Source organism: Mastigoproctus giganteus, chromosome 3, assembly GCF_048544385.1.
Source record: "Mastigoproctus giganteus isolate SK-2022 chromosome 3, ASM4854438v1, whole genome shotgun sequence".
Classification (NCBI taxonomy): domain Eukaryota; kingdom Metazoa; phylum Arthropoda; class Arachnida; order Uropygi; family Thelyphonidae; genus Mastigoproctus; species Mastigoproctus giganteus.
In genome coordinates this window covers 245,507,376-245,530,971 of record NC_143577.1, presented here as the reverse complement: position 1 = coordinate 245,530,971, position 23,596 = coordinate 245,507,376, and the positions used below count along the sequence as shown (strand labels likewise).

Here is a 23,596-nt window from a genome sequence, read left to right as displayed (position 1 = left end):
TTTTAGTCTCCTTTCTTCCCTCGACCATATTATGCGTCCGCTAAAATATGCACGGTGGGATCCAGATCTAAATTCTGCATTGGGCAACGCGCATGAACTAATGAGGAAACACATAATTTCTGGAATGGAATATGCAATTTAGTTCATGCTTACCTGAAAATGACTCTGAAAGTTCTGGATGTCTTGGAAGTTCATTCTTAGTAGTATTGCAGTTTATTGCTTCTGGAAATTAGCCTACATCGCTCTTTTCTTTTTATTTCCCCCCTGGAACATTGTATCAGCTTCCCCCTTCCCCCTCTTTCAGAAAATCGTGGGGCAGTCATTTATACAAAAGTGTAAAGATGGATGGGGATTACATTGAACATATTTTGTTTAAACGAACAATTTAATAACATTTAATGAAAGTAATTTATTTAAAACAACGACTTAATAAGTGCTACTTGACCTTGTTGCAATCTTCTAAGGAGTTACCGAAATTTCCGCGCACTAATGAATAAACGAACTGTTGGTATGTTATTCTGAGATTACCTTGCATTTGTCAATGTTAAACTTCAATTACTGCTTCTCACCTTGCCTTATGACGCAACAGCACTTTCAAGAACTGGCTTCCAGAGGTGCAGATACACGGTTGCTTCGACCCCCAGAATGCAAATACTTTTAGTCTCCCTTCCCTCGGTCATAATATGCGGCCCTTAAAATATGGACGATGGGATCCAGATCTAAATTTACTCTCTTAAATATGTAAAATGGGAAAAAATGCAGCAAAATAAGTTACTTGTTTTCATTCACACAAAGAATAATTAGGTAGTGTATTCACATTTCAGATTAAAAATTTTACCTTCCTTATTCTAAAAATTCTTTTACTAATTTTTTTTTAGAATAAGGGAAGGGGAAACCAATGTCTAAGGCATTTAGATATTTTTTTCCTCTTTCCTCACGCCCTAAAATTGTTATTCAAATACTTCTTTTCCAATACTTTCCATCTTTATAAAAACTAAATGCTAACCAGGGAAGCTGCCCTACTACCTCGCCAGGTCTTTTAAAATAACTCTATATCTTTTAAACTGGTCCTTAAGTTAATATCTTTAGAAATATTAGATATTGGTTTCCCTTTTCTTTAAAAAAATAGCAAAAGATTTTTTATAATAAGGAAGGAAAATTTTTAATCAGAGATTTCGAGATCCTCGGTTCTCGGTGCTCATATTCAAAACAACTGCACTCATATACTGGAGGTTGCTTCTCCTATATGGAACCCACACTGTGCATATTTGGAGGGCCGTGCCAGGTCATATAGCCGCCCTGGTTCAAACTTCTTACTGCCCCTTCCCCCCACGGTCATTTTTCTGATATCAGTTTTTTTTGGGGGAATTTTATATAATTTTATTATTTAAATGCAAAACATATATTATGATACATGAAGTAAATATGTTAAAAATAAAATAAAATAACGAAAATACATTAATTTGCTTTGGCTGCAGACAATTAAACTTTTTGTTTCATCATTATAAATTGCAAATCTTAAAATAACTGTCAATTGTTCCTGATGACTGGCATCAGGCGTACAATCTAAAATCAAAGAATAATATTTAGGTTCCTGTAACTTATCTAAAATTTTTGTCCTTGTACTATTTCCCATTATATTTAAAATATCATTTTGAATTCTGTTCCCTAAATAATGTGGCATGTGAAGTTTATCGATCTGAGCACGTTGGATGTGTTCCGATAAAGTGGAATCAATTTTGGCAATCATTTGTATTAATTGCAAAAAGTTTCCGTTATTGTTATCGAATCATTTTGAATTAGTACCCCTTAAAGCCAAATTTTGTTTTGCCAAATATTGAATGCAAAGAACAATTCTCTTTAATACTGATTGCCATCTTATTTTTTCTTGATTTATCAGACTTTTATGATGTACATCTACTGTATTTTGTAATTCTAAGTTTTTACGCAAATTAATTAATTTGTTAGTGCATTCAGCATGCATATTGCTTTTTTCGAGAATATTCAATTGTCTTGTTAAATGTTTCCAATCTTTGAATCCACCGTTTACAAGTGGAACCGAAACAGTTTTATTTAAAAATAATTTACAATTACTGTATAACAAAAGACAGCATTTTGCGAAATCGAATGCTGTACCCAATTACGCAAAAATGATTCACCGTTTTGTAATTTTTTAGTGTAATATTCAATAGAAAAGTTTCTTCTATTATTATCTTTATCTTTTGGAAAATCAAAATTTTTAAATTGTTCTATTTTGTTTTCAACTAACATCATTCTTATTTTATTATTTAAAATTTGTGGCCATTTACTGGGATCACTAATTGAAATTTGTTGACCTTGTATACACGATTATTGTGATCTTCACTTCCCTCTTCATCCGAATTTTCTTCACTTGCACCTAGTGTTTCTTGCTGAATTGGATTTGTAAACATCTTGGACATTCACGTGTTTCAGTTTCTTCATCAATAGTAGTAAAGCTAGAAGAAATCGAAGTCGATGGACCTGGCTGTGGCTGGATATCCAAAAACCTGGTAATCGAACTTGTTGCTTTTTTTATTTGGTCGCTTTTCATTGTTTTTCTTCTTTTTCTGTATTCATAACCAGAGAGTCGTTTCTTTCCTCAGACATCTGAGAAATATTGAAAATAAAAGTTTTAAATTTAAAATCCATTATTTGTTAATATAAAATACGACAAAACACATTCTGCGATACATTGAACTTTTAGTCTCCTTAGTCTTTACCGTCGCTTTTAGTGTTTACAAAACATTGGTCTTTACCGCTTCTTAGTCTCTGCTGCTCCTTAGTCATTGCCCCCTGGTGCGGTACACCACTTGCACCACCGGGTTAGCGCGCCTCTGCATATTTGATACAGCAAATAGAATCGTTGCAAATGAAATTCATCCACTATCTTTCCAGACGTAATCACATGTTTTACCACCGAATTTTCTACCCGAATCTCTGTTCCTACTTCAAGCTTCAATTTTTGGAAACTCGGCGAACTGTTCTCGATTTAAAACTGTTGTATCACATCTTCACTGGTTCAACCTACCTGTCGGATCTTCTATGCCATATTGATCTTCACGTTCCAGCGGTAGCTACTAGACAGAAGACTACATTCCACATCGGTAACTCTAGATTAGAGATATACAGGAACTCCTTCTCTAAAAGAACATTGGCACTCATGAACAAGTTTGTTCATATGGCTGTGAACAGGAAAGCGTTTCATAGGACTATTTGGAGTAGGTTGACTGGCTGACGGACGAGTTCTGAGTTAAAGATGTCATCATTAATTCGCGTGTGTGAATGATGTCTCTGCAGCTCTCTGCGATTTTCTTCATGGCACTGGACTTGATGTCATGAATACCATTTTTTTATTTCCTTGAATTTGACTTTTCCCGTTTGAATGAACTTTCATCGTACAAAGTGTGTTATTCTACTATTTAGTTTTATTTTCTGTACAATCTTTGTTCTATTATCTTTATTGTACACTTTAACTGGGCGCATGCCTTTTGTGTACATGATATGTTAAAATAAATGCAACTACTGTACTTGTATTCAGTAGCAGTCGCTGGTGATTTCAACCGATACTGAAAAAAAAAAGTAAGAAAGTTTATATTGCATATATTTGTAACTAAATAAAATTGTTATTAACCTGTTAAAAAAACACAAATTCATATAGTGCAACCAGAAAATAACTCATATCATGCTGGATTCCAAACCCTTACCACATTTTGAGCGTTTTTAAAACATTTTCCATCAAAATGTCTTCGTAATACCAAATTCTCTTTAAAATCACAATCCCACTCTTCTCTATTTGTGTATCAATAGATTATTTTTCTTAAATGATGAACTGTGTGTAGTTGGGTACCATTGAAAACAGTGTACAAAACGTTTATTATTCAAGTGTTACAATAATATTGCGAAAACATCAAAACTTTCGTATTATAGTCTCTTCGGTTTGCTGAAGAGGGCGCTACGATGTAAACAAGCTGATCTGTTGGCCGCATTCACCCATAGTACTCACTCCCTGTACCAAGGTCTACCTTGCCCAGTACTTAAGCCAGACGTTACTTGAACCCGTACGTGGAGGCAGTGTCACTGGTATTCATTTCCGCATGGTGAGCTACAGAAGGGAAGAGCATGATCAAAACAAGAATTGGGTTAACGAAACCCTCGCGCAGAGGGATATAGCGTCTTCAGGAATAGTGCAACATATTGTATGGATCGCTTTTCATGTTTGAATACCTTCAGTTTGGAATTTAACCCTTTTGTGTATTAGTGCCGAACTAGGCCTATATCACTCAAAATGGCGGATTTGGAGGCCGTTCTAGCAGACGTTAGCTATCTTATGGCTATGGAGAAGAGTAAATCTACTCCTGCGGCAAGAGCTAGCAAAAAGATAATTTTACCAGATCCAAGGTGAGTATTCTATACTCCTTAGTTGCATTACTACTGGCCTGATGAACCTGTTAAAAATTCATTTCCAAATGGGGCATTGCTATGGTAGGTGAATTCGCACTACCGAAGCTCAATATTGACCGTGTGACACGGTATGTGTATATATTGGATAAAGCAGGTATTGATCCGGACTGCAGCAGCATGCGTGTGCTTTGACAGAGGAGCAAATTCTTGTCTACATTATGTTACTTAAGGGTTATGTATCTCATCTGCCCTTACACTTACCAGGACAACGTACACGTGAATCCTTATGAATGAATTAATACATTTTTTTATATATGTTGAATGACGTTTAAGAAACTCCTTTTGTGCAGCATCCGATGTTTTGCAGCTGTAAGAATTTAGTCATGTGTGGCAGGGAGAAATCGGTGATGTGTTTTAACTTGTATTGGGCACGGTTTCACTTTTCGGATTTTTATAATTTTTTTTTAGAGTATAGTTATTTAATTACACTGTAGTAGGTTTACCGGACTTGTTTTGTTATTTGGGTGGTGGCTCTTTAAATTATAAGCACAACCAGAGGAATTTCGTTTAGGTGTCAAACCTGATAAGATTTAGGATACGAACTTATTGTTTTTCTAAACAGAAAAGCACTGTTATTTATTATTTTCAGTTTTTGATTTAGCAAATGGTTGATTGACTTAATTCATCAAACGTAGCTGTTCATTTTTAAAATAGGGATATTGAGAATAGAACTAGGGTATAGGAACGGGTTCCTTTATTTGGAAATGTTAAAACTCCACGGTTTATAATATTTTTTTTTTTTTTGCAAAACCGATTGTTTTTGGAGTATGTATTTGTTTACATAATCAGTATTTACTTATATACCGAAATAAATTTAATAAAACTTTGGATTAAAACATAATCTATTTAGGATAAGAGAAGTTAGTAGAGTTGGACAAATTATTCCAAAGATACAATTGCTATAGTAATTTATTTTGAAAGTAGTGTATAATGACTTGTAAAAGATCAGCGGTTAAATTTTACGGAAGAAATATTTTTTCCTCAAGTTTTATTGTCCAGTAGGAATTATCCTTTTGCTCTTTGCTTAATGTTTTGCAAGAGCTATTATTATTTATTTTTTTAAAGTACTGAAAATTATTTTTACTTACTTTTTAAACTTTTATTCTATTTTTTTTTTTTTTACTTTTTTAAAAAACTTAGTGAAAAGAAATATTTCTCGAAATTGTATTCTCAAGAAAATTAAAAAAAAAAAAAAGTTAAATGGCTTTGAGAGGGATTTGTATGATGGAAATACTAAATACCCATACAAATACTGTATATTACTAGAGTTTTTGGAAATACCGTAGCCGAGTGGTCAACACAAGTGTACATGCACTTCAGTGACTGTAGTTCAGGCTTGCATGGCCACTAAATATGGTGATGTTCTTGTATTCTATCTTGTGACCTCCTCTGAATGTATGTGGTCATCCTAGTGTATAAGCAGAAAGTTTATTTATTTATATTTCGACATTGATAAGCAATTCTAGACAAGTCTTATAACAATGTACATTTTGCCTTAAAGAAAGTTATTAGATATTTTAAATAGCTGTAAAATCTTCTGTTAGCTCATATATAGTAATTAATGTTAAAGTTTAAGATGAATGAAGCTAAAGATAGCAGTGTGCAACCATGTGGAATTTAAAATTATGTTATAACAATATACCAAAAAATATGAAATAGAGTATATAAAGTTGAAAATAAAATTATACTTGTGCATATATGCTCACCAGCATTTTAGTTTGTTCTAATTACTATCTCTCACATAAGTAGTAACTTTTATTCAAAATTGTAATTGTAACCTTTATGCTGAATAATTATTGGAATTGATTCCGGATATTTTAGATATCTAGGCTTTTCTTAATCTTTATTCTGCATATCAGCAACTACTGTTAATTATGGGTGCACATTCCGTATTTTTAATTTTCTCTCTCTTTCTCTTCAAAACGCTATCATTATTGGTCCTGTTGTACTTCTATTAAACCATGTTACAGTGATCATTTTCATAATGCATCTATTTGGAATGATTGTTGCTCATTACCATTTATTTTTAATGAGCAACATAGAAATTTCCTTAATTATTAAATATTTATGCAAGATCATCTTAATAGGAATGGGGCTATAAGGCAATCACAGTATGGATTTGTTATGCGGGAGATTTTATCTGACCGATCTGATTAACTACTTTGATTGTCACAGAGGAGTTGGATGTAAAGAATAATTTTTACGTAATTTATTTAAAATTCAGTGAAGCTTTCGATTCAATCTCACATAAATTATAGTTTTATAAATTGGGATACTTGTCTGTTGTCCTCCTCCCACAGTACAGTATTTAGTTATCCTTCTGCCATGTATATTTATTTATGTTTATATTTACCTTTTGTGGTCCATATGTAAGTTTAATGGCTGACCGGGCTAGCCAGGTGGCTAAAGTGCCTGCCTGGCAACCCAAAGGGTTTGAATCCCGCCTCGGGCTTGGATCACAGTACTGCAAAAACCTTGGGAGGTGCATTATGGCCACAGAAGCCGATGCACCAACAACTAAAAAAAAAAAAAAAAACAAACAAAAAAAAAATTAAGTTTAATGCTGATAAAGGTTGCACTGTCAGAGTGGTGATGCCATAACTATTGGCAGGAGGATAATACACAAGAACTTAAATTTGAGCAGTATAACAATAGGGAAAAGCTAAGAAATGGAGTAAGCAGTAGGAGATAGCGTAGTTTTAAATGGCTACTGCTCTGAACAGGGATCATTGTTGAACCCCTTACTATTTCTGATATTTATTAATGATATTGATGCAAGTATTTGATGTTTGAGTTTGTGGATGACAGAGAAGTGTGTTGTCTGATTTATGACATTTATCAAGGGGGGGGTATGGTGTTTTGCCAAGATAAACTAGGCAGAGGTGCTGAAAAATGGCAGTTGAAGTATAACATTGATAAATGTAAGGGACTGCATTTGGGTAGCAGTAATCCCAGAATAACGCACTATTTGGGTAGCACTATAATGTAATCAATAATGAAAAATACTTCGGGTAGGGATGGGATAATTGTTAAAATCCGATTAAAAAAAAAAGTTTGCTTTATATTTCAGGATGACCATATGTACCAAAGGAGTTTAACTGTCATTTGACAAGAATATTATCATTAACCACATTTTGTGGTCACGTGTATTAAATCCACAGTCAACTTAAATACGTACTGTTATATTTTCAAATTGATCACTCGACTACGCTGATTCTTTGAACAGTGCAGACAGGCTTCTAGGACAGCTCTGGCTCTGTCAGTGATATTTATAGACTTTTCTAGCAGGGACAAAGAGGTAATTATCCCATGATTATATAAAACTAAGCTTAGTCCACACCTTTAATACAGTTTTGAAAACTTAATTTTAGGATGGGCATAGATTTGTTTGAAAGGATATAAAGAAACAAGATTAATTAGATCCCAAAACTGTATTCTTATAAAGAAAGACTTGAGTTCTGTAAATTGCAACACGATCAATTACTCTTTGGCTGAAGTCAAATTTCCATACATCTGTTTTGTAACCAATCTTTTTCAGGTTAAACTTATGCACTCCTCTGGTGTGGGTTGTGCGAGAAAGAGTAAAGATGCCATCAGCATTTAGTTTACTCAATCTTACCTATGAAGAAAGACTTGATTTCTGTAAATTTCAACATCTGGCAACTAGGCAAATGTATGGAGACCTAACTCAGGTGTGTAAGGTTTTATAAAGGTTAAATAAATTAAATGCTTAACATCTTTTCTCTTTCTTATGTAGCACGCACACAAGCGGAGTGCATAAGTTTAAACTGAAAAAAGATTGGTTACATAATAGATGTATGGAAATTTGGCTGCTGCCAAAGAGTAAATGACTTGTTAAACTTCCACTTAGTGCTGTGGAGATAGGAATTTTGAATAAATTTAAGAAAGGCTTGGACAATTTATTAGAAGGGATGGGCAAATGAAGTGCTTAAATTGTTTTTTTTTTGTTTGGGCTTGTTTACTTGCATAATTTTGCCAGTAGTAATACTAACATTAATCATTATCATCTTAAGTTAATAACAGTTTATGGTGTCAGGGCTGTAATCAATTGATTATTTTCAGGTAAGTTCAGCATTAAATGTCATCATCTTGAGATCTCTAACTTTGATATTCTTGATAAAAATATATAACCACACTGGGTAGATCTGATCTCCCTTTTATAGATATAATAAGTCTAGACACTATAATTATATATCACACACACTGTCACTTTTGCTTCTTTTATCTTATCCTTTGAGATTGCTCTGTACTACATATTAACTACCATACTTCCATATTACTGATTTGGATAGTTGTTAGTGCCAGTAATAATACTATTTTATCATATTTCTTTTTCTCGTCACAGTTACATATATTAGTCAAGCGTACAAAATATATGTATATAAGTTAATCTAATTAGAAGTAGACCACCTGAAAAACAAAAATTTTAGACAGTCACTTGTAGTAAACATGAAAATTGGAATTAAAAAAAAAAAAATCTTAATCTTTTTATTTCAATCCACCCCACTTCCAAAATTTTCCAGTTATTCCTACTTACTTCCACTTTAAAATTATAATTATGGGTTCATTGGATTGAACCCTAGGGATGTGGTAACCCTGGTTAAGGACCATTGCACTAGCCACTTAATAGTTCATATGATTAACATATAGGAAACGTGCTGATGAATATTAATAATCAGTTGCTAATATTTATGCACTCATCTCCTATTATGTGAAAGGTGCTGTCTTGCATTTTCATTTTCTTATTGGTATTGTTATTTCTGGTGCAAGGGCTACTAGGGCCATATTGTGCCTATCAATGATATGGAGGTCAAACATGATTCTAAAACCATGTCAGAGGCTGTTATATAGCTGTATCTGTTTTAGGAAGCAGAAAAATTCTGGAAGATTTGCATCATTGCCTATGATGTGACGAAGTGTTAAAGGTTCTTTAAGATTTCGTAGAATACTGAATGAGGCTTTTCAGGCATCAGTGTGCAGCCTATAATCAATGAGAATGTGTTTCACTGTGAGAAAATAGTTGCAGGCGTACACTTCGCAGTGCCTCCATAGCCGAGTGGTCAGGAGCGGGAGTGCAGTAGCACACGCTCTTTGAGTAGACCGGGGTTCAAGCCCCTGACTGCTGAATACGGTCGATCTGCCAATCCGCACTGGACTAGCGTGGCAGATTATGCTCCATTTCCCTCAGCATGAATTGTTGAGGAGGCTTCCATCCTGCAGTGGGTTGATAATGGCTGCACTTTACCTTTTTTACTTTGGAGGATTGTCTCCTGTGAGTAGGTAGAGATGGGTGAGGTGACTGTGACCAATTCATGCTCTGGATAGGAGGACTTCTTTCTTTCTGTTTACACAGAAACTGGAAGCCCAGAACTGTGGTTCAGATTTTATCTGAAGGAGCTTGTTTTGCATTTGAACTTGCCATAGAAGTGTAATTTTTTGATTCAGCACACCACACACCTGTGTATTTTTAATGGTTCAATACCAAGTTATTTACCACCATTATAATAAGGATGTAGAAGCTCTGAAATTGATTCATAGCCTTTGATTTCAGTGGCTTTTCCTGCATGGGATATGGCATTGGTTTCTGGTAATTGACTCTAGGTAGAAATGAGAAGGCTTTTCCTCCAAGGAACGTTATTTGTATGGTCTTGCAGAGGCGCCTCCGTAGCCAGGTGGGAAGGAGCAGCAGTGCGTAATACACGCTTCTTGATTAGACCGGGGTTCGAGCCCATCACCACCAAATACGGAGGATGCGGAAAGGTCGGTGAATGACCACCGCATATTCTCGGAGCAATATGGCCTTAGTTGCTAATGCTCCTAAAAACCAAATAACAAACATGGTCTTGCAAGGAACTCTGTGTAAAAGCTAAGTGCAGGTCTCTGTGTTGTCATCTCCAGGACTGCAGAATTTACTTTCTATAGAGCTTGGAAGAATCTTTATGCATTCCATAACATGTGATGTACTGTGAAAACTTGATCCCTTCCTGCTAGTACTGGGATGTCTAGCACCATCTCGCTGCTGCTGGTTGTGTAGGGGTACTTTTGAGCTACTTCAGCCATATCTTAGTGAAACCATTACATCTGTTGCTTTTTAACTACTGCATGCCTATCAACAACACTTCCAGTCCATTCAGATTTCTGTTTAAGAGTAATCTCTGGAAATTAGATCTGGAACAGTGTGCATGGATTTTGATGGCATTCTTTTAAGGCTGTTGTGATAGATATTTGTCAACTGTAATATAACTGAGCTGTGGCAGAAGTTTATTAGAGCTACTAATACCAGCTTATATGGTATATATGTTATAAGTATTGTAAATATAGCTTCATTGTTACTGAGTGTTGTATTATAATTATCTTTGTTGTTTTCTTTGTAAGAATCTTTATGAATCCCAAAATGCATTTCATGGTCAGAGATCCCATTACCATACAGCAAGTTTGATGTGTGTAAGATATGGTTATTTAACCTTTTCACAAGTAAATTCATTACATGTGTATGTGGGTCCCCGATACTGAATTTTCAATAGCAGCTGGCTCTGTTGAGCGAGTTTCTTCATGAAATTTTGAAGTTTTGAAAAAAATAAAGTATAAACTTTGTACTGAAATGCTTTTAAATATTATTATTATTATTTTTTTTTTTGGCTTGATTGCCCAATGTTAGAGGAAAATTATTACCAAAAATCATATCAGAAATTTTTGAAGATCTTAATGATTGAAAATGTTAATATGTTTAAAGTGTTAATGGATGGCTTATTTGAATCGTATATGATATAACCCTGGAACATGTAAATTTACATATATACACCAGAAAGGGCTGAGTGTCAAGTAACTTTTTCAGTATCACCCTATATATACTTTAAGAGAGTTGTATTTGTGCACAGACTGTAGATGAAATTAGCTATGAACACATGAAGAAAGCAAGTTAAACCCAGTTATACTAAGTTATTTTAAGATAATACAGATGGTAATGAGACAAACAGCTGTTTTGTTGTCAACATTAAGAAATGTTTAGCAAAATGATGTAGATTACTTGCAGTGGCATTAGGTATTCTTATTGTGTGGACAAGATCTGATATTTCTGTTCCTTGACCCCCTTGGGGAAAAAAGCAAACAAATTTTACTAGTATCTGCCCTTAAGGTACAACTGCCTCTCTGGCACATCCACAAGTTTTTGCTTTGGGCCAGCCTTGAGTACAAAAAAAAAAAAAAAAGTGATAGAGGTTACTATGTAATCTTCACAGAGGTGAAAGATTAACAGATAGACTATTAGGACAGCATATGGAGATATAATCATTTATATGAGTCTTTTGCCATTATAGAAAAGAAGTTGACCTTCTTGAAATGGTGCCTATGATGTCGAAACTGGGCATCCACCACATGGATGTCCAGTAAACTAAACACTGGAAATATTTTGCTCAGATGACAAGGGAACATAAATTGAAAAAGGATGGTTGTAGGATAGATGTTCAAAAATTTCCTTTTAGCCATAGGATGATTGATTGTTGGAACAAATTTCCATCTGGTGTTGTGGGAGTAATTTGAATAAATTTACATAAGAACTAGACAAATTATAGAGAAGATGTACTGGTGATGTAGGCAGTTTTTTTTTTGGCTTATGCTATATAAGCATACTTCCTTTCATCATTTGCCACTGCTAATACCCCTTAACACATACTAACTAGATGTAAGAAATTTTACTTTTAGCCAAAGCATAATCAGTTAATGAAACACGCTTCCACTTAATGTTATGGAAAGTTGATGTAAATATAGGAGTGATTGAACAAACAAATACTTAAATGAAATTATTATTATTTTTTATATATATATTTCATATATGAATTTATGGAACATTAAAATAGCAATGTAAGAAATAAAATAATAATAAAAGAAAAACAAATAAATATATAAGAAGTGTATAAAACAGTTAATAAGGAATGCATGTCTTTGATATTATGTTTGTTTTTCGGCTGATGCTCGATTATTTTAAATTTTAGAAACAAAATGAGTTTCACCTCATAGTCAGATATGTATATCGTAATAAGTTTTCTAGATAAGCTTGCATAAATGGTATTAGATAGCATTGTTATTATTTTGGTTTAAAATGAATGTGTAAATAGAGCCATGTTTTTTTTGTTTACATCCTAAATAAAAGGATATCATTTTGAAAAATTCTCCTATGCTCATAGGAGAATTTTTCAGAATGATAATATAATATAATAAAATGATAATGGTTTATAATAATAACTGTTAAATTTAACTCATTTTGTTTTATTTTCATTTTTCAGCAAATGGTAAGTTTAAAGCAATTCCATTGTGATATTTCAATGGAAGTATTATTAATACGTAGTATAATACTCTTAGTATTATTAAAATAATTTTTTTATTCACATAAAAATGTAAAATTTTAAGGAACTTATGTCAAAATGACAATGATATTTTAACAAAATTGGCTTCCTGCAGTAGAATAAGGTTAATCTATTGTATTGGTGTGTTGTGCAGTGTTGGATTTCATAAAAATCAGTGATAGTAAACTTAGTTTAAAAGAGGAATGAAAAAGTTGCCTGTTTATCATAAATATGTTTATTGTGCACATTTATTAGAGTAATACCAAGTTTTATGAGTCCTGTAACATAATTCTCTTCTTGATATTATTAAAATCATTTTATTTTCTTCACATAAAAAATGCAATCTTTTACATAGGAACTGTTGTCAAAATGACAATGATATTTTTAACAAAATTGGCTTCCTGCAGCAGATTAACCCTACCTGGAATAGTATTGGCATGTTCTGCAGTGTTGGATTTCATAAAAATCAATGATAGTAAACTTAGTTTAAAACAAGAATGAAAAAAGCTGCCTGTGTATCATAAATAAGTTTATTGTACACATTTATTAAAGTAATATCAAATTTTATGAGTCAGTTCAAAAAGAGCAGCAGTGATATACATGTCCCGGTGGAGAGAGATGAAACCATTAAGCAATACAGTGTGAATGTATAAAAAAATTTCAGGCATAATCATATTTTATAGATAATAGAATCTGGTGTAACTAAGATTGTTATGTGAAACAATTTGAAGGAGCAAAAATTAGATTAGAAAAGTCAGTGGAGTGACTTTTAAACACGGAGAGGCATATCTTATCTTGAGAATGCTAGAGAAATAAGTTTTGAAAAACTCATGTTTATAAAATTGAATAAGATATTTTAACGATGAAATGTATAGGTTTAACTGCCACAGGGGTGAGTATGGGCTTGGCAAACCCAGAGTCCTGAGCTGGATATCATTCTTTTCTCTCCCCCCAGAGGAATATTCAAGTCAAATGTTGAAAGGAAGGAATGCTGAAGAAATGAACAAAATTGGTGATTGCTGAAATCAATGAGAAATAAGAATACATGGAAGCAGCTCCATAGACTAGAATTGTCAAATAATGAAGTGACTGCTGAATACGGTGCTGTTTCTTGTATTCTGTCTATCTTGTGAACTCCTCTGACCGTTTGGTTGTCCCAGAGTATAAGCAGAAAAAAAAAAAAAAAAAAATTATAAGTTAATATTCCTTCAGAATTCTCATGATGTTTCCATTTTTAAAAATTGATAACTTTAGCTTGTTGGGGAGGAGGAAGTTATGATGGATAATGTATTGCTTAAAGGGCAACGTAGGTGTCATTATAAAAATGTTTAAACATTCTGGTTTGTTTATGGCTATCTCCCTAGTTTTAGAAATAAGGTATTAGTGCAGTTTAAACTTTCTCAATTATTTTTATTCTTAATTTTCTTTAAAGAAAATTTTATTTTTAGTTTATTTTATATTGTAAACCTACATTCTGTGATCACATGAATCATATTTAAAAAATATTGTATTTCTAGTCATGAGTTTTTATCAATTTTTTTCTAATACTTGTTGAAATCAAATTAATTATAATATGTATATGAATTCTTGAAATGTGTAGGTGGTAATATATTATGATTTTCCTGTTTAAAAAATAAAGCAGAATATGTTGCGATGCCAAAAAGGAACCAGGAATTTAGTATCACACTGTATTATAGGTTTAGTACTGTATTAGCAAAATGATGCAAGGAAATAAGCATATATAGCATCAGTTAGTGGTGGAAGGGAGGGGAGAGATAACTTTCTTTTCATGTAATTTCATTTCATTTCATTTTATTTTTATTTCATTTAATTTACAATTTCTTTCAAGTATTTGCCTAATCCCTCCATAAATTTAATATATTAGTAGTGGCAGAATGATGCAAGGTATTTCAACTTTGTTTGCTGATCCTTTTAATAAATTGTACAATTCTCCTTTAACTCTATTAAAATTACCTACTTCCATGTCACCAGGTTGAAGTTTATTCTAGCAACCACATTCTGGTTGAAGGCAAAATTTCACACACAATCTGTCTTGCAACCATCCTTTTCCAGTTTGTCTCCTCATTTGCATCATTTGAGAAAGAGTAAGGATGCTGTCAGCATTTAGGTTAGCCAATCCATTTAAAGACTTGAATCAAGTCTCGCAGATGTATAGTCTCCAGGCACTGCGATTTACAAAATTTAACCCTTTCCTGGTAAAAGTTCCACCTTTATGCCCTTACTAGTTGTATTGCTCTTCTTTGCACTAATTTCAACAGATTTATAATTCCAGTGGATCTACATCTCTCCTAAAATTTGTCTTTTAAACCTGTATGCAATACTTAAGATGTGCCTAACCATTACCTTATACATTTAGATGAACTTCCGATTTTCACAAGAATAGGTGGGAATGTATTTCACCAGTTTGGGTTCTCTGTGATGGTATAGTGAGTGGTTTTTCCATTTATTATTTGGAAAAGTCTGGGTTTGATTTCTGCGTACGACTGGAAGAATTTCTAAAGTCTTCTTCAGTTGAGGTTGTAGTTTGCAGATCTCAGGCAGAGGAAGTAGGATTTTTCAGCTCACACAACACGAAAATTGGCTCGTGAGCACTTACACTTCTACAGACATGATATACAATGGTGCTGTATGGTCTAAGTTGTTGATATGCCTAAAACCCAACAACAGCAACAGCCCACATCAATCACTCTGACTAAAGGAAATTTTTCTAATTTTTATTAACAGTTATCCCACTTTCAATTTAAATTTTTCTTCCATAATGTATGTTATGCTACTAGTGTAAAAATACTGTCAGCATTTAGTATTTGTAGCCTTTAAACACTTTTATCAGATCACCCTGCAGATTCCTGGTCTTTGAATATTATAACTTATGGAATTCAAGTCTTCTTGAAAAAAATACTCCTTTGTGCCTTTAACCAATCTTGTCACTTTTCTCTGTATCTTCTTCAACAGGTTCACATGCTTCATAAAGTGGGGTCTCCTAACCTGCATGATGTCATTGGTAGAATCTCATTAGCCAATCTTAGTAGCCTGTCTGCACAGTTCAAAGAACTTCACATCAGATTATATAGTTATGTATGAGTCCTTTTTATTTTCAGTTATTTTGGGTTTGGTTCTCCCAAGATTACTGCCACCCAGATACAGAAGAGCTTTGCATTTCTCAACCCATCCAAATAATTTATCTAGTTATCATACCCTGATTACTGTCAGGGTATGCTTACTGTCATTAACTAGCCTACTTATCTTTGTACCATCATCAAACTTAGACATTAAACTTAAAATACCTGCGTGTCACTCAACTTTTGTGTCGGTCAACAAGCATGCAAATTAGAAAAAAAAAGTACTATCAAAGTGTTTTTGATCATGTTATCCCTGTTAGAAAGAAGTATTTTTTTAATGCAGTACAACAAAAATAATTTTGCATTAACATGTCAATAACAAAACCAATGTTAACAATATTGATGTAGATTATAATAAAAAATAAATTAGGAATAGATATTTTGGTATGCTTTTAACAGTTTTTCATAGATTTTAATAAGAAAGATGATTAGAATTATAGCAGTTTCATTTTCAAAGACAAAAGTCACTAATAGATTAATCATTTATGCAATTGTGTTGACTAATAACTTTTATAGTCCACTTTACAATACTTAGATAAAAGATAGTCAGGAGGGTATCCTTAAGAATTTGGTATCCCAGATGTGTGATTCACTGGCATTGTGGACCAGTCCTGATAGACCAGTCCTGATAGAAGATATATGAAATGATTATAATTGTTGCTTATGATCAACAGAAACAGATCTTTTTCAACCATTGTCAGTCCATAGCTGGACGAAAGTTTCCCCAATGTCTCTTCATACATGCCTTGCCACTGTAGCTCCCATCCATTGCACTCCTGCAGTTTTTTGGATTTCATCTCTCCATTATACTTCAGTCCTTCTTCTTCCTTGTTTACCACCCATTGGTCACCACTCCATCTTTCATCCCTACATCTTGCAGTGTGATTCACATTTCAAGTGGAAATGTGAGTCACACTACAAGTGCTTAATATGTGCTAATAATATGTAACTCATAATAGCAGCATAGACATAATGGACATAATAGTGGAAGCAGGAATTCTGGAAGTGTGGTACAGTACTCAGAATCTGAGAAAAGAGTTAAATGTTTGAATTGGAATACTGCAGATGTCAGTTCAAATATTTAGTGCTTATCTGCCATTGAATCATACAGAGAATCAGTATACATATAAGTGTGGATAGGACAGTAGCATTAACTCACATTAATTCTCAATTCTGTCACATCTTGCACTGATGAAGGGACAGTAAAGTGAAACTATCATTTGAGCAGTGGCATGGTTTATAAATAAATAGTAAAATTTTTTTTTTTTTTTTCTTAGGAAGGAGTGCTGTAATTTGAAGTGCAATAGTACCAAAACAGTTTTCTCAATGAGGTTGCTGCTAATATTAGTAGCAACAAAATGTTGCAAGGGAGCAAGCTTATACAGAAAAAAAAATATATATATATATCCACTTTGTTTGCCCCATCTGTTTTAGTAATCTGTCTAATGCTTATATAAATGTATACAAAATACCCACCTCCACAGTACTAGGTGGGTATTTTGATCACATTCTGGCTGAAAGCAAACTTTCAGACATGTATCCTTCAGTCATCCTTTTCCAATATAAATGTGTTCCCTTGTGTGTATGTTGTCAGAGAACAAGTAAGGATGTCTAGTTTTCAGATGTTAAAATGCACAAACTGCATGTTATGAAACAAGTTGCCATGAATTGAACTTTGCCATTTCAGTAAACAGCACTGCTCTTTAAGGAGATTCATGTTTTATGAGATTCATGCATTTTGTTGTAAACTGTTTGGTTTTAGTTATGTAATCAATTTAAGTGAATTTATATAATTAATTCACTTAAATAGGTTGATATTGTGAAAAAAGCTTAACCAGCAAAAATTTTATGAAACACTGTACAATAAAAAATATAAATAAATGTATTATTTATAAAATACAGGCAGTTCTCTACTTATGATGACTTTTCTGTACATCACTTGTGTTATTACCTGGACTTTACTGTATGATTGTAGGGGTATATCAACACAATAGTTGAAATCAAAACAAAATTCATACTTTTTACCTGCATTTGATTTCAATCATGGAGAAACTTGTGGAAGACCGAGCACCAAGTCCTTGGAGCTAAGGCTTGGACTAATGTTCAATTTAGAGACAAATAGAGTTCTGCCTAAGTTGCTAATATATTTTAAAATTATTAGCATCAGCAGATTGAGTAAATCTGCTATACACTTAAAAATCTGAGACACCAGCAAGACAGCTGTTTTGAATCTTACTGGCTTCTTATCAGCTGGTGGATGGTCTGGTGATGCTGTATAATTTAAAAAAGACGTTAGCAGCTTAGGCAGAACTGTGGATGATGGTGTTTGCATCTAAGTTGAACATCAGTATGTTTTTCTCATAAGTTGAACAAGGACTTGGTGCATAGTCTTTGGTAAGAGTAGAAAGTCACTCCATGATCATAATCAAATACAGGTGAAACATGAATTTTTATTTAACCCGGACTTATTATTATTATTATCTTCTTTCATCTCCTTATGGTTTTTTTTCTGTCCCTGTGAGACATACTAGTACCATATGCATGGTGTTTGTTGTTATGTCTGGCTATTATTATTATTATTGGTTGAGGAACACTCTGACCATCTTAATAATAATAATACATCAGCAGCTAGTGCAAAAATACCATTTTGATTATAAAGAAAGTGTATGGTATTACAAATATGAATACCAGGTCATACTAGAGACTCCTACTCACAAACTGTACTGGAACTGCGCCATAATAATGGACAAGACAATCCCACACAACAGAGCAGACATAACATTCATTGACAAAAAGGAAACAGCAACCTACCTCATCGACATAGCAGTACCCAACCCCAGCAACCTCCAGAAAACCTATGATGAAAAGATCAGGAAGTCAAAGAAATGTGGCATAAGTAATGACTATCTCAATCACCATGTTAACTGCCAGAATTGTGTCAAAGGGCATCTCTGCAAGGCCTATTGCTACTAGGCCTTGCAGAGAACACTTACATGGAACCCATAAAGCTGCGATTCTGAACACCTGTTGGATAATCAGTTCCTTGACCAATAATAACTAGACATAACAACCATCAAATAAACCTGGTATCAGTACCTGTAGAGGGATGGAGGAAATCCATTAAGGGAAGTAGTAGTAGTAGTAATAATATTATTATTATACCACTGTTTTATTGAATGGTATAAATGCAGAAATAGTACAAGTAGAGTTTAAAAAAATTTCCATACATGAAAATTATGTAAAAAAAATCAAACTGTAATTTGTTAATACACAAAAAGAATTTTTAAAAAGGTTTTTAAAATTACTGTTAGGCAGTTATAATAGTTATGAGCTTTATTGTATACTTTTTCATAAACAAATGGTAGTTGATTAAGCATCATATTTGTATTCATATCTATAAAACATTGCACATCAGACTTTGTATTTGATTTATTTTACATCATTTTTTAACAAAAAATTGTTTATCATTTGTGTCATTTCCTGATGCAAGTAATTTTCAGCATCAAAAGTTGCCTTCTGCTGAGCACTTCCCTTTCTTCAGACCCTCTTAAACTGCATTGCTCATGTGAAAAGCTATTAGAGGGGATCTTTGAATAATTAGTGGAGTAGCATTTTAAGAAACTTCTATACCTCATCCTTCTTTATTATACATAAGTATTTTAATTGCACATTTGGTCCTTGAGGTTGTCACAGACATTCTCTCAGATATGCCAGACAAGCTGTACTTGCTACCTGGGAGTCTAAAGCGCTGATGGAACTGATATTTTGGTGACATTGAAGTCAAGCGGACCCAATTTCGGTGAAGTCCGGACGGTCTGTGACAGCCAAATCCTCTGCTTGCACCTTCACCACCATGGTGGGACTGTTAGTAATCCTGGGTATAACCTCCATGCACAAGCACACTGTGGGTGACCACCCAGGTGTGAACCAATGTAAGCAGGGGTCGAGGTGTGGCACCCACACCACATGGAGGAATGCTGCCCCTCTGTGTTACTAGGTAGTAGATGACTTTCATCAACCAGTGCAATACCACCACTTTGCTTATTGGAGGCTTGAAGTGGTGAAACCCATGTTTAGTCTCGAGAGCTAAGTTCCAGTCAACCCTTCCCCATCTCTTTCATCATGCAGTATGACTGATGACTTTTGAGGTTATGATGGACATCATGGCGAGATCCAATCTTCCTTACATTTCGAGGGTACAGCTCTAAAACGGTGTTCACAGGCCGGCTGATAGTACACCAGACCGAACCTATTGGTAACTCTTTAGGAGGCTTCCAGATCAGCTAGTGTATAATCTTGCTACCTCTACTCTGCCAGATAGTGACTGGAGGGAGTCCAAGTAGTGTGTATGCGGGGGACATTGTTGAGGCCACGTTATGTCACGAATCTGGGTATATTCTTACCATGTGTACGCCATATCCAAAAATTTCATTACTTCATACAGCATGTCCCACCCACTTTTTCTTACTGTTGAATACACCATGAATTGTCAAACCAATAGAGCAAGCTTATCTGCGAAAAGATCTAAACCTCCTAAATACTTCCTAGTTCATTTCACAAATATACATGGTCTCAATTCTAATCTCAACGATGTCCATTTCCACTTGCAGTCTGCCAAATCCCATGTACTTAAATTAATACTTAAAATACTCAGACTACGGAAAATTCACTAATCGAACAACTAAGCCTGACGTAGCCCAGTGGTCAGGAGCGAGAGTGCATAGCACGCGTTCTTTGAGTGGACCGGGGTTCAAGCCCGTGACTACTAAATACGATAAATATTTGTATTGACGATTTATTGTAAACTCTACTGACTTGGTTGTCGTGCCGGAGTATAAACAGAATATAAAAAAAAAAAAAAAAAAAAAAATACGGAGGATGCGGAAAGGTCAGGGAATGACCACCGCATATCCCAGAGCAATATGGCCTTAGTTGCTAATGCTCCTAAAAACCAAATAACAAACAAACAAACAACTAATCGAACAAGTTAGTGCGTAGTATCATTTTAGTTCATAGTAAACCACCGAAATAGATGAAATGGCATCGTTTCTGTTATATCTCATATTGTAAATGCCTTCACAACGAGTTTCTCTGATATTGCACTACCTCCAATAAGCAACGCTTCGCCAATGGAGAAGACTAATGTTATTTATTCAAAGCTGTGCAATACCTCTGCCACTCGTTGTGAAGGTATCTACAATATGAGATATGTACATATCAAAAACGATGCCATTTCACCTACTTCGGTGGTTTACTATGAACTAACAAGATGTTTGGCACTAACTTACCAAATGTTTATATTGTTTGATATTAAAAATAAATAATTTCTATATTTAAAAAAAACGTATTAAGTGGGAAAACGTCATTATAATAATACACTGTGTATTCTTTATCACGAACTTTTTATGCGGGAAAACTTTTTACCCTGGAAACCTCTTAAACGGGAAAAACAATACATTACAACATATAGAGATGAAATTGGGACTTAAGAAACCAAACCTAGTACAGAGGAAAACTTCTTATGCCGGAATTTCTTATCCGGCTTCTACTCTAGTTTGAATCTACGGTTGCTCCATCCAGGGCCGTGCGGTAGATTTTCTCAGTATGATGCAAGTCTTCGAAATGCGCCCCTTAATGGTTCAAATTGTATTTTGATTTCGCTGCTTATGCCGCCCCCTTACTCTGCCGCCTGATGCGGCCGCCTCTCTGTATCATAGCACGGCACGGCCCTGGCTCCATCCCAAAGACCCATAAAATACAATTTATAGATGAAAATGCTCCTTAAATTTCAGAAATCAGCATGCATGTTATTACTTCTGCTTTCTTCACTTTTCCAACTTTGGGGGACGTGGAAGACGGTTGACCTGTTCCCATTCTTGTTTCATCTAATTGCAAAAGAAAGGTTAGAATATTGAATCCAGATTATGTATGACTTATTGGCTTTATTTTGTTCTTGAACGCACACGTTTAGATAATAAGTACTATGAAATTTATTTGTATGTAATTTGCAAGCTTGATAGTTGTCCTTTGTACAGTTCCGGAGCAATTGAATTCATTTGAAGTGGGGGAAATTATTTTTATTTATGCACTAAATATTTGTGTACAGATGGGAATAGTGTTCTGTAATTGTTCCATTTTTTTCAGTATAATTTCTATAGGCTTATATAAAAACTATCAAATGATTTTATTTATAAAACGTTGAAGTCTTGGAAATTGTCATTATTATGTCAAATGGCTTTCATTATTTGAAAAATAACGGGACACTGTAGTGGTATGTGGTTTTATTTGATGGATTAAGGAAACATAACTTTCAGTTTAACGAAGCCATCACCAGAAGGTGACATTTGTATGTCGTAAAAACAAATTAGGTAATGCACGCAGGGCGTTACGTTTCAGGCGCGTTAGCAAATACAGTAGTAATAATTCATGATTTATAACAAAAAAAAAAAAGCAACTACCTTTTTATGCGCGATCCGATAATGTTTCGTTTCTCCCCCCATCCGCCGTATTGTCTTCATTCCTTTGACGAGCCACGGCAACAAACATAATATCCAGTGCTTCTTCATCTACAATATAATATGGTATATGAATAGCCTGTGTGATATTTATTTTAAAAAAAATAATAATAAATAACAGTTGTCGCGGTTTTCTATTGGTTAGATTTTAACGAAATTTGGAGGGCTCAATAAATCATTTCAAAGTATTCAAATATAAAATTTTAGGAAAATCCACCCACTGAAATAGTTATTACATGCGGCCAGTCGGACAAAGAAATAATAATTGTCGGATTTACAGTGGTCTGATTTTAATAAATTTTTGGGATGGCGCGACAAATCTGTCGAAATAGCCCAAATATAGAATTTCATGAAAAGTCATCCATTGGGAGTCGAGTCATTATATGCAGACGGACAGAGAAATAATAACTGCCGGATTTATATTGGTCCAATTTTAATAAAATTTGGAATGGCCTGCGACAAATCTTTTTAAAAGGCCCAAATATAAAATTTCATGAAAATCTGGCCGCTGGGAGTTGAGTTGTTACGGACATGGTGATGACAATAGCCACATGACGCATATGTGCTAACGCGCCTAAAAAGCTACACGCTGCCAGTAGATGAGAAATAAATACCAATCATAAAAATTAACAACGTAAAACAAGCGAGCACTGTGGAATCCTATTTGAGCTCCAAAAACTGTGAAGAAATGTTCAACCGAACAAGAAGCTCATAATCGGAGCGAAGTCGGATGGTGAATATGACGGGCGTGCCTTAAAACTTATTGACTTTTATATAATTGATGTTTATCCCGTTCCGAAAAAGAAACATTTTTCAATGATATAATCCTTTAAAAGACATTTTATGGGTTCTGATACCGTATTGTATGTAAAAACAATGACTGGTAAATCTTTCAAGTAACGAAATTATTTTTCAGATAGCTAAACACTATCTCGATCTGTTCAGGTTTTGATTCCTGTAAAATTTGAGAACCCTGACTTGTAAAGTTTTTGAAATGACTGGTTCAGTTTTACCTTTACATTTTGCTGAAAAAGCGACAGTAGTTGAGATGTGTTGGTCGTATGCAAACCATGTGCTTTGTGCAAAGTGGATTTGA

The 23,596-nt window shown here is 34.1% G+C and overlaps 1 protein-coding gene across 2 annotated transcripts in view; it reads left to right on the top strand.

Annotated features, from left to right (window-relative positions):
* Positions 1 to 4,079: 4,079 nt before the first annotated feature.
* Gprk1 (G protein-coupled receptor kinase 1) overlaps positions 4,080 to 23,596 on the top strand; it is a 485,675-nt gene continuing 466,158 nt past the window's right edge. For both annotated transcript variants that reach the window (XM_090370993.1, XM_090370992.1), the window contains exon 1: positions 4,080 to 4,419. In XM_090370993.1, coding sequence (XP_090227119.1) covers positions 4,307 to 4,419 — 113 coding nt within the window. In that variant the 5' untranslated portion in view covers positions 4,080 to 4,306. The remainder of the gene's footprint in view (positions 4,420 to 23,596) is intronic.